A 12,242-nucleotide genomic window follows, 5' to 3' on the forward strand; every position below is an offset into this window, starting at 1 on the left:
CCCTTAATGCCACTCCCAGCAAGTCTTGAGGTTTTATTCCAAAAGGGATACTCTTCTGGAAGGCACAGCTTTCAAAAGAGTAAATTTTGTATTCATTTCACATTTTGAATACTTTTTATTGCAGTTAAAATGATATGACCTTGAAAACAAATGGAATTTTAGAAGTTCCTCTAAATATGACATCTGTTTCTTCTATGCTCTCATCTCACATATGGAAGCTTAAAAAAATTCATGAATCTGATATAACAATATTTTAAGTTAATTTTATCAAAGGTACAATTATATAGACACAAATGAGATCCAAACAAAATATATACTTTAAGTGCTAAATAAAGAATATTCCTTTACAAGTTCATTTTAAAATAAAGAACAAATATAATTTCTGTATCTAGCCAAATTATACATATACCAAACACACATATATGTGCATGAATGTTAGTACCTATATGTATGGGTGTGTAATACCTATATGTATGTGTGTATGTGTGTGTCTTGTATTATTAAAAACATGCACCACCTGGTGAAAAATTAGCATGATGAAACAGGCACAACTATACATTATATCAGATGCCAAAAATTAGAAACAGTAGTGTTCCAATAGCATTACTACCAGCAAAAAGATCACCAACAGCTAATCTGGCAAAAACATCAGAAGCTGTATGTGTTTAAATTAAGAACAATTTAGCAGCCTGGTTTTTCCAAACCCACAAAATGCTAGCGTAAATCAGCATAAGTCAATCTGAATTTAGTCCACTGCTATCTTCCCTCTAAATTTAGGATTACATTCCACTGGAGTTTCATGAGGAATTCCTTTTGAATTTACTGTACTCCTCTATGCTTGGAGCCATCTGTGTAACTATAAATGGTGAGCCACATCTGGCTCCATTTTCTTTGTGAGAGCTGTATACATGATTAAATCTGCATATAAGTACAGTCTTTGAGAAACTTTTATTCATGAAAATGTTTTTGTATATTGCCAATAGTGACAACTAAGGGAGGATGTTAGTTAGCATTTGTACCCATTTCACTGTTACATTATGTTACAAAGCGATAAAATGTCAGTCTGCAGTGGAGTGCCCCTGGTGCCTGTGGTCACTGGCATGTCCATTGGCAATCATGGGTTTCAGAATACTGTGAATATACACTCTTGATCAGAAACACGATAGGATCAAAATAAAAGCCAAAAAATTTCTCTCCATTCTCAGGTCTTGTCTTCTGATAGAAGAAATTCCATTTATTCTAATGTTCAAAGGCATCCTAATGTGAAAAATGAGTAAGAATAAACTATATCATCCATAAAGAAATCCATAGGTAGGAAAACTGCAGGGGACAGGTGCTCACTTTACAAAGAAAGTCTATGGGTATCAGCAGTGATCTTTTAAATTCTGAACAGTAGATGACAATTACAACATAAAAACTTTATCTACCCTGTTCTGAAAAAGGTTACTATCATCTTTTAAACACTGATGAACACACTTTAAAAACAGGCATTAGATCAGTGTCTCCCAAAGAGTTAGTGCCTTAAAACCATCTTCAGATTTTTCTGGATCTAACCTCATACTGTCTGCTGGAATTTTGGATGGTGGTGGTTAGGGAGCTGTGTGTGTGTGTGTGTGTGTGCACGCACGTGCGCATGAGAGTGTGTGTGAGTGTGTGTGTGTGTGTGTGTGTGTGTAGAGGTTCTGAAAATGTGGTGAAAACTACATTTTCATGTTTTCCAGGTTATTTGTACACATTCTAGTTGAAGGATCACTGCATTCATTAGTTACATGGCTCCAAAACTATACTAACTTCAAAAATGAAACACAGCTTTACCGTATTATAGTATAGAGTTTCTCTGGGACCAAATAGAAAGATTTAATTGCAAAAAAAATTTATTCTGAACTTTTAAATTGAACATTTCTTAAAGTTCTTATTTCTTGGCTTCATATAAAAAATGTTTTAGCATATTAAGACAGACTCATACTGAATACTAACATGAGGGTTTTATCTTACCACATGATCCTCTACTATGTCATATGTCAAGTAATAAACACATTCAAAATTTCATTTGAGAAAGGAAGATGAGAATGCAATGTGCAAATCATATTTTTCTCCTGAATACTAGCCAATTTTGAATAACAAACAAATACTTTCCTTTTTAAAACATGCTATCATTATGACTAAGCAAACAAGGAGTATATGTAGTTTTTGACGAACATTAGCTGTTGGCAATGATGAATAGCAGTGCAATGAAACAAAAGAGCTGTAAAGAATCTTAAGGACAATGTTGATTTTTGTAGTTTTTCCAACTATGCTTCTGAAAACTAATTTTAAAAAATACTATCAAGAGAATTTTCTAGTTCTATTTACTATTACATGTACTTGTTGGGTTTTGTGTTAAAGTGACATTAATTTTTTTGACATTAAATGTTTTGACACTCATTACAAACATTTACTTACATACACCTCATATAAAATTCAAGTGTGAGCAGCATAATGAGGTCTGTTTTTAGTGTGACAGGAAAAAAATGTAACTCAAGCATAAAACATTAAGGAAAAAACCTTCAAAGCCAGATTTACACTCTTAGATCATCTTCTAATATGGAAAGATAAAATTTCATGGTGATTAAGTAAATATGAGAAAAATATGCCTTGTCAAAATTCCATTTTTGCATTATTCCCAGCTAAGTTTGATGTTTTCTATTCCAAGAAAGTATGTTTAGTAACTTCTCAAATTGAGGAGAAGTGGAAAATTTAGAAGTAATGGCCAAATGGCACTTATTTGCTTGTATTTAGACCATGTTAAATTATTTGAAACTACAAAATGTTCAAGATAAATATAAATCAATAAAAATTTCTGAGTGTCTGACAGTTATTTTATTTTATGAATGTTTTCCAATGGCATTGAAATCAGAGATATAGAGAAGCACAGGGTGGAAAAACTTTTATTTTCACCTAAAGTTCAGAGTTAAAATAACTGGGTTTCGATCTCATACTAGAGTCTCAGAAATGCTGTGTAACTCTGCACAAGTCTTTTCATTTTTCTGGAGTCTTTTTTCCCTCATTTTTAAAACACAGGGTTGATATTATTTTTCTGCCATATGCAATCTGCATTTTGACATGTGAAATTTTCAAACACATAATACATCAATATAAATATACATATTATTCTATAGAGATGGAAATAAAAACCAGGATGCATAACAAATTCTTTAGGTAAAATTAATCAGGGTTGATGAAAAAGGGATCAGAATAAAACCCTGGGACCAAGTGATCCCAAAGGCCAAGGCAAATCCCATGTAAAGATTTTTAGCTACTTTACCTTTCCTGGAGGGCCCTGAATATTATTTTAACTGGTGTCTTACTGTTGATAACCCTTAATATATTAAGCCACTGTACAAAGATAGTAAGCACTAATAGGTAAACCACATCAATGATATAAATCACTGGAATAATGTTTAACATCAACCTGGGTAACTTCAAAGTAAATCAAAATAAATGCCTATCTCTACATTCTTTGGGTATGATAATTAAAAAAAATGTAAATTTGATTAATAAGATGTAAAACAGTTAAATATTTAAAGATGTATTTGTAGTTCAGATGGCTATTTTCAGAGGTTTCAGTGTATGAATGTCAGCTATAACATATCTATTTAAAGATGTCTGCTTTCATGTAAACTTGTATTTATCATTTATCAGTATCATATACTGAAACGATTTAAAAAATTGCACATACACACAGAGATATCAGTATCATTTAGCCAAACTTAGCTGTGGAGTAGAATTTTGTTTCTAACATTACCAGAAGGGATTAATTTCTAAAACACCATAATTATGAAGCAAATTAAAAACAAACATTGAAGCAGCCCCTTAAAATCTGTCTTGAGCTAAGATGCTTGTGTTTCTCTTTTTAAAGAACAAAGATAATTTCAATTGAACACCTTTATTTTCACCTAATACAATCATTCTTAGCTAATAACCTGGAGAGCCCAATGGCTTGTGTTCAAACACAAACTCTATTTCTTCATACTTTTAAGATTATGAAATACCTTCAGAGTTTCTTAATTTCGTTTTATGTTTCTTGTTTGCAAACTGGGCACATTCCAAGGTGTTATCAAGAATTTATAAAAATGAACGTAAAGTATTTAGCACAGTGTCTGTTAGCCTATAGCTTGTATTTAATAGATGACACTACTACTCAGGTTAAAAAACTTACAACCAATGCCTTAAAAAGCTTATTTTTCTTTTATGAAGTAAATGTATTTCCTGTTATCTGTTGTTGATCAATATTAGATATTCTGACAAGAAATGTTTGATATAAAAGGGAATAAAAGAACAGATGGAATCACGATTTACCTGTTATAAAGTTTATCATAGTTTTCTTTTAAAAGTTCCCGTTCCTTTTCTAAATCATTTATTCTATCCTGCAGCTAAAATGAAAAGAAAATTCACATTAGGGGATTATCATATAAACCTACACTGGGGTAAAAAAACCATATGAGAGGAGGATGTCTTGTTTCATTCTTGATTTCTAAATTGCAGCTGCTAACTTTACCACTTATACTGTCTGCATTTCATCCAGCATTGGTATTTTCCAAGTTGTTAAATAAACATGAAATTAATATTCCTGCTTTAATTTAGTAGAAAACGTATGCACTGCTTTATGGCAACATGTTCCAGAACTCAATAAAGAATGTGTTAAGAGCTTGCTGTTAAGTTCTGGGAAACAGAATATTTTTCACTTTCCACCATGATGAATTCCATCATTATATTCATTTTGTATTAATTTCCAATTGGCCCATAAAAAGTAAAATAATTAACTTTTACTTAAGTTTACTGTTCAAACAAATTATACCAATCACTATATTCTCTGAAGACACAGATTCTCACGTTACCTAGAATTCACAAATAGCCAGTAGCATACCTTATGAATAAATGAATAAATAAATAAAATAATGAAATAATCTTGGAATAATTATATCTTTATCACTAAAATGAGGATTTCTGTCCTCTAGTGTTTCAAGTTTTATTCATAAGTGCATTTTGTAGTCACTACTTTTTCCCATGGATCAGAGCACTCTTAAAATTTATCTCCATTGTCAACATTCTCCTTTGAGGCTAGGAAGAGATAGTAAAAGAATCTTCCTAATTTAGAATAGAACGTAAGCATCTTATTTAATTTCTGTTCTCCTTAGGAACAAGCTGTACAGGAAAAGATGGTGCTAGTTGGGAGACAAGAGTATCAACAATAAAAAAAAAAAAGGTTTTCAAACAAATTTCTAGAATAAAAATTAGTTTCACAGAATTGCTGATTTTGTAGAACATAATATCATCTCCTCAGATATATTTTTATAGTTTGGTTTTGATATCTCAAATGACTAATGTCACAGTTGAGAAAATTAAGTTCCATAGGTAATTTGCCGTGTTTTCATTTTACTCAAGGATCTTTAATCCTTTGGGAAAACAGTGGATCTAAGCACATTTGCAAGTATTGTTAAACACTGATTTGCCACTCATATATTGTATTTTGCTGTGTTCAAAACACCACCCATGTTGTTTACAATCTAAAAATAAAAAAAAAATCTTTGGGATGTTTCTATTTTACATTTTCAAACCAAATACAGAGAAGTTTTAAAAGCAACATATGGCTAAACTCTTTGGAAGTTTACCTCTTCTATTCTTCTTTCAGAAAATGTCATGGAATGTAATTGTTTCTCAAGACTGCAGCATTTTAAACGCTGCTCTTTGAGCTGCATATTTAGCTCATCTCCATTTGCCATCAAGGCATCATGGCTGATCCTGAGAGTTTTTTGCTTCTAAAAAACAAAAAGAATAATTTTTAAACATTATTTTTGGATTATGCTTTAAATAACTGATTACAATTCTGTAAGTGAATTTACTCTTGAAGTTCACATTATATAATTTATTCTTCACATCATAAACAATGTATGTGAGCTACTTACCCATAGAAGATGCTCTTAACCTAAGTGTGACGTGAGGAAGAAAATAAAGGGTTATCTTAGCATAGAGGCACATGATACATAATTGTTCCTGTCCTTTATTTGCTCCTAGTTTTTCAGTTGTTGAGAGTGACCAATAAGTAAATTGCTTTTAGCAATTAAAATGTTTTTTCTTTTTATTATAGTTACAGAGGTCAAAAATGCTGACCATTGATATTCAAAGGAAAGGATGTGCAACCACACTACATAAACAACCTTGGATAGATAGCTTTTAATTATAACAAAATTAAATTAAAATTTTCAGTTCTGTAAAATAGTTCAACTCTTCTTAATTTTTTAAAAAATGTTCTATTTATGAACATGATTTATATTCAGTTATGTATACTTAAATGTCACTTCTTTTATAAAAAGAGTCTTTTCATACTGCTGATTTTTTTTTTTTTAGTTCATTTAAAAGAAACATGGTTACTGAGCTACTTCAGGTTTATTATCTTGATGTCATTAGGCAATACCATCTTTAACCAATAACTTCTGGGCTTTCTACATTGAAGCAGTTGTACTTAACCACTCAAATCTCCTCTATGTCAATTACCCAAAAGAGATACATGTATCATAGCAGATACCTGTTATTATTGGTATATAAACAAATACTTGGGGTCACTGTTAAATAGAAATCAAAACAGTCAAAATGATAAGAGAAAATAAAATCATTTTCAAGTCCTTTTGCAATTCCCCACTTTAAAAACTGCTTTTGAACACATGTATTTTTCATTTTCCCCTTCTGTATATCTGCAGACAGCCAGCACTGTCATTCCTGCTCTCTAATTAGTATCTCTATTATAAACTCACACATTTATATAAAAGGTGATTATTCTTGGAATTTCAGGAGGTTCCTGCGGGATGGAAGACACTACTGAGTATGGTTGAGAAATATTTATCTATTTAATTCAATAGTTGAATTTAGGCTTCAGATGACCCTATGCTTTGCATCAATTTACTGCTTTCCTTGTTTCAGTACTTCAAAGAAAGTACTGCTTAATATAAATTCTGCTCATCTGGAATGTTTTGGAGTTCATTATTTCCAGAACCCAAGCTAATTATGCAGTGCCAATAGATAGGAGCTCTCTGATGCCACATTCCTGTGGGGCCACACTCACTGTTAAAACAACAATGGGGATGAAGAATCCTAGGAATTGTCACACTGAACTGTTGAGGTTTAAAATAAAAACACTGATTGCTGACATTATGGGTACTTGACTATCTTCTGATAATGTTTATGATCAACCAAACTAAACCCACATCAAAGAAGCATTTAATAGAACATGGTGACTGATGTATTCATATCTCTGGTCTATATATTTCATAAATGTTTAGAATTATATGCAAATATAATGGTAGCTTCAGTGCTATGAGCCTAAATTGCATGGAATTAAAAATAAATATTCATGGCATAAGATAATTTATGACAAATGTGTTTACTATTTTAAGATGACATAATATTTATAATAATCTAGGGAGTTATTTATTTATTTATTTAGTAATTAAGTTACAAATAACAAAAAATATATGAACAGGAATTATACACATTTGAGAATAAAAAAGAATGATTTGTAAAAATCACTTTTTTATTATGACCATTTTACTTTTAAAAAATGCAACTTGAACACTATTTTTCGAACACTTTGCATCTATACATAATAATAAGGTAAATTTTCACAGTACCTCTTGAAGCTGAAGAAACTTTCCTTCCATTACTGAAAGAGCATTGCTTTTCTCCACTAGTTGTTTATGAAGCTTAATCATTTCTACATTGTCCCGAATATTTGACCTTCAAAATTGTGTTTAAGAAGTAAAAAAAAAAAAAAATAAAAAACAAGTCAATAGGAGAAAAAGTAAGATGGAATCACATATTTACAATTAATGTTACTTGGAAAATATTTATACTCTTACATATCAGTTACTGAAGTTTTTAGATTATTACAAATAAAAGACAAATTTATTACTTTAAAGCCACCAATAATCATTCTTGAACTTGCATAAACAAACTCTTAAGTTTGAAGGGATCCTCAAAATTTATGACAATGGCACCTTTATGAAAATTGATAATATTTGGGGCTGGGGTTGTGGCTCAGCGGTAGAACGCTCGCCCAGCACATGCGGGGCACTGGGTTCAATCCTCCACACCACATAAAAATAAAATAAAGGTACTGTTTCCAACCACAACTAAAATAAAATATTTAAAAAATTGATAATATGGATTTAAAATCATTTTAGAGTGTCCTGAAAGATGGTATGAAAGTACATTAGCTTTTAGCACAATAATGGTTCTACCACCAAACTTTGCATTTATTGTAGGGCTATCATGTTCCCTTTCCCTAAATGAAAAATATGCAATATGGCCATTCGTCTTCCTACCACTCCCTCAAAGCAAATAGTATCATAAGATTACCATTCATTGTAGTTTCCTCTTGGTGTTTAAACTTTGCAAAATATTTCCAAAAAAAGTGACTTAGCATTTTATACTAATAATGCCCAAAGCTGGCATTTAAATATGTTGCAGATGTGCCTTTAGCTGTAAGAGATTATTTGATGTCCACAGGGTATACAGAAACCCTATATGCTGCAATACTATTTTGTATTTTTCCTACTGAGATTAAAGCAAATGTAGAATTTAAGAGGAAGATCTTGTTAAAGGTTAATCATAGATCTAAATGAATACCTGTTTTTTCAAAAGACATGATTTTCCTGACAGAAAAAGGTTTCTTAATTTAATGTTTTACATTCAAAACATGTCTTAAATTGTGAAGCTTGATTTTAAGATTTCATTCTTTAAGAAAAATATATAATTTTTCAAATTCAGAGAATGATTTCAGTATCTAAAGTAAGCAATTTTACTTCCAAAACTTATCTAGTGTACACATATTGGAAAAATTGTCACAATGCCCTACTGGAACCAGAAAATGGACTACAAAGCTCACACATCTGTAAACCAGCTGAGGACTTGAAATACTTAATTTTCCTCTTTGATATTTGAAAGTTCATTGTATTTTGGCATTGGACAGTTAGTTGTCCTCACACAGAAGATAAACAAGTCCAAGAACCTGGATTTTGCCCAGGGTACAGTCTTAACACAATGTTAAAATAATTATGTGTCTTAAACATGTTATCTAGCAGTTCTGAGCACATATTCAACAGTATGCTCATTGTTATTCCCTTCTATGTTACTTTTATTCACTAAAAAATATAATATGAAGAGAAAAATACATTTTGAATAAAGTACAAAAAAAATTCATACTCTTTCATATTTAGAAGATAAAATATAATTTACCCGTTTTCCCTAGACTTATTGTTTGACCACTTAAAGGTGAGTGACATTTATTGATATGAAAGGAAAGAAATAATTTCAAATGATTGAAATAATTTTAAATGTTTTCTTATATTTTCTGTCGTCTCTGATTTATTTTTAAAATTATTTTATTTTTCAGTGCTAGGGATTAAATCCAGGGCCTTGTATATGCTAGGCAAGGTCTCTGATATTTTGTTTTAAAGTAATATTTTCAAGAAGAATCAAATGTTTGAAAAATGACTACTGCTTACTGTTAGTAACAGCAATGAAATCTCAATAATCCATTCAGGCCGAAAAGTCATAAAAATACAGGTTTTAATCTTGAATTTTCTTTGTCAGACAAAGAAGAATAAGCATATTCTAGAAAATTTCAGTGATTCAATTGGGGAAAGCTTTCTTGAATTCTCCCCTAAACTCCTTCAGGTTTAAACTTTTCAAAATATTAGCAAGAAAAGTAACAAAACATTTTATACTAATAATGTTCAACAGTAGACATAAATGCAACATAAACATAGAATACAACAATTATAATATGGCATTTTGAAGTCAGCTTGACTTCAAAAAAACAGTATAATTATTATGGGACAATGCAAACTTTCAAGTCTTTAATAATTATATTTAAGTTTCAGTTTGAGGGGCTTTATATGTAATATTTATTGTTAAGGCTGTATGCTTTTCAAAGATAACAAGATGAAGAGAAGGGTAACTTGTTAAGCTAAAAAGTGTGGGATCAGAGAGAGACAGTACATATAAGTTAAAACCAGCAGTGTGATGAATATGGTGTGGCCTTGAAGAAGTTAGTACAATAAGGGCTGGGGATGTGGCTTAGTGGAAGAGTACTTGCCTAGTACATATGAGGCCCTGGATTTGATCCATATCACCATGCAAAAGAAAAAAGGCGGGGGGGGGGGAGAAAAGATACAATGAAATCACCTGAAACCTGACCACTGACTCAACATTTTTACATGGATGAAATATGGGAAAAGGATAAGGGTAGAAATGGCTGACAAAGAGGGCAGATGTCACTAAGATGAAAAGGAGTGTCAGAAGGATGTTGGAGGCAAGAGGGAGCCAGAGAGTTAGTGCTAAGTGACTAGTCATAGACCTTGAGGCTGTGGGGCAAGGCCTCAGGTTGGTCTCATTTAAAGAGAAGCCGGGCTAATTTCAAGAGCCAGAATATAGCACCAGAGAATCCCAACATCAAGTATATACACAAGACGCTAATAAAACAAAACAGAACAAAACAAAACAAAACTGTGAATAAACTGCTGAGAGATAAGGAGAGGAGAGGGAGGAGAGCAGAGGGGAAGTGCTGGGGGCTGAATTAGAGCAAGTTATATTCCATGCTTTTGTGAATATGTCAAAATGTAGTCTAATGTTCTATTAAAATATTTTATATGACCTCCACATAATATCTTTCTGCTCTTTTCCACTCACTATGATAGGAACACCAAATCTCCCAAATGATGACATTCTAACAGAGAGACCAATACGTGGTAAAAACATTCAGATGAACTCTACAGTCATGCTCCAATTTGTACATGCTACATTACACATGGTGAAATGATTTGCAAACAGATACCAAGCACATTAATTAAGTGCTTTGTAAAAATAAATTTCTCACATTTTTCAACAAGGATTTTGAAAAAAACAGAAACAATTAAGTTGGAAAATGCTGTTTCTTTTCCTTTTTCAGTTTTATGGACATATGATTTAGAATTATGATCAAATCTTTGAAAACTATGAGAAAAGTTGTTGGCCCATCTCTAGATTAAAAACAAACTGAAATAAATTAGATTTTATGTTGAAAAAAGTAATCCAGCTCAACAACCTGTGTGCCAAGTTTCTCTCATATAATTTGAAACAGTCAAGCAATAAACTCTGAAAAAGGAATTTCTAATGGAAGCCTTAAAAACACTTGACTCCAGCTTTGCTACTGGGTGCCATAATAAATCCAGAAACTTAAAACCTCAGATACACTGGAGAAGGAACAACTTTCAGTAGAGCTATGTAATGTATAGTCTAATATGAAAGCTTAAGAAGCAAAAATCTCTGTTCCAGTGAAAGTTTCATATATTTCATTCCCCAGGCACTCAACTCCCCTCCTCCACCCCCATGAACATTTCATTCTTTGCTACAGTAAGGATTTTGAAACCTAAAAAAAAGGTCTTCTTCTTCTTCTTTTTTTTTTTTTTGAGACTAAAATATTATAGCATTTAACATCATTTAGAAGAGAAAGCTCTACAACACAGAGGCTTGGCTATGAGATTCTGAGAACTAATTACGTCAAATATTTTATGAGGTAGAATGCAGAGCATCTTTTTTAAAAAAAGTTTTAAGTTGTTGATAGACTTTTATTTTATTTATTTACATGTGGTACCAAGAATTGAACCCAGTGCCTCACATATGCCAGGCAAGTGCACTACCACTGAGCCCCAGCCCCAGCCCACAGAGGATCTTTTTAAGTAATTGATTTAGGCTGACCAAATCTGGGGAATAAAACTGAAAACAACCTTAGGGTTGAAAAAAAAAAGTTTCCTTTTTTTTTTTTTCTTTTTAAAACAAATCAGATTCCTGTTGAAAGAAATGTAGGCCATTCATAGTTCTTATTAGAGATACACAGGTAACAATTATTGTGTAGGGTACCACTTTTGAATTGAACTACAAAGAATGCTACTAAATGGAATGAATAAGATTCACTAAAATAGCCAAGGAAAAGTCTCTTTGAAAGGTAATGGTTTTGTTCAGAACTGCTACTTGAGATCATGGGGGAAAACAAGGATCTCTGATTTAAGGCAAATCCGGCTGCAAAGGTGTGTGGAAGCTGAAGTAGGAGCATCCCAAGTGTGGGGCCAGCTTGGGCAACTTAGTGAGACCCTATCTCAAAATAAAAAGGGGTAGGGATGTAGCTCAGTGGCAGAGCATCTCTGGATTCGATTCCTAGTACTATGGTG

General features: G+C 32.0%; 1 protein-coding gene across 3 annotated transcripts in view; it reads right to left on the reverse strand.

Annotated features, from left to right (window-relative positions):
- Nucleotides 1-12,242, reverse strand: part of Rpgrip1l (RPGRIP1 like) — a 101,697-nt gene that overhangs the window by 70,472 nt on the left and 18,983 nt on the right. For all 3 annotated transcript variants that reach the window (XM_046435034.2, XM_046435031.2, XM_046435035.2), the window contains exons 7-9: nucleotides 7,665-7,770; nucleotides 5,652-5,798; nucleotides 4,339-4,412 (exon numbers count right to left, since the gene is read on the reverse strand). In XM_046435034.2, coding sequence (XP_046290990.1) covers nucleotides 4,339-4,412; nucleotides 5,652-5,798; nucleotides 7,665-7,770 — 327 coding nt within the window. The remainder of the gene's footprint in view (nucleotides 1-4,338; nucleotides 4,413-5,651; nucleotides 5,799-7,664; nucleotides 7,771-12,242) is intronic.

This window comes from Marmota monax, unplaced genomic scaffold (assembly GCF_021218885.2).
Source record: "Marmota monax isolate L192 unplaced genomic scaffold, Marmota_monax_Labrador192_F-V1.1 WCK01_AAM20220418_F8-fsc00024, whole genome shotgun sequence".
In the NCBI taxonomy this organism is placed as follows: Eukaryota; Metazoa; Chordata; class Mammalia; order Rodentia; family Sciuridae; genus Marmota; species Marmota monax.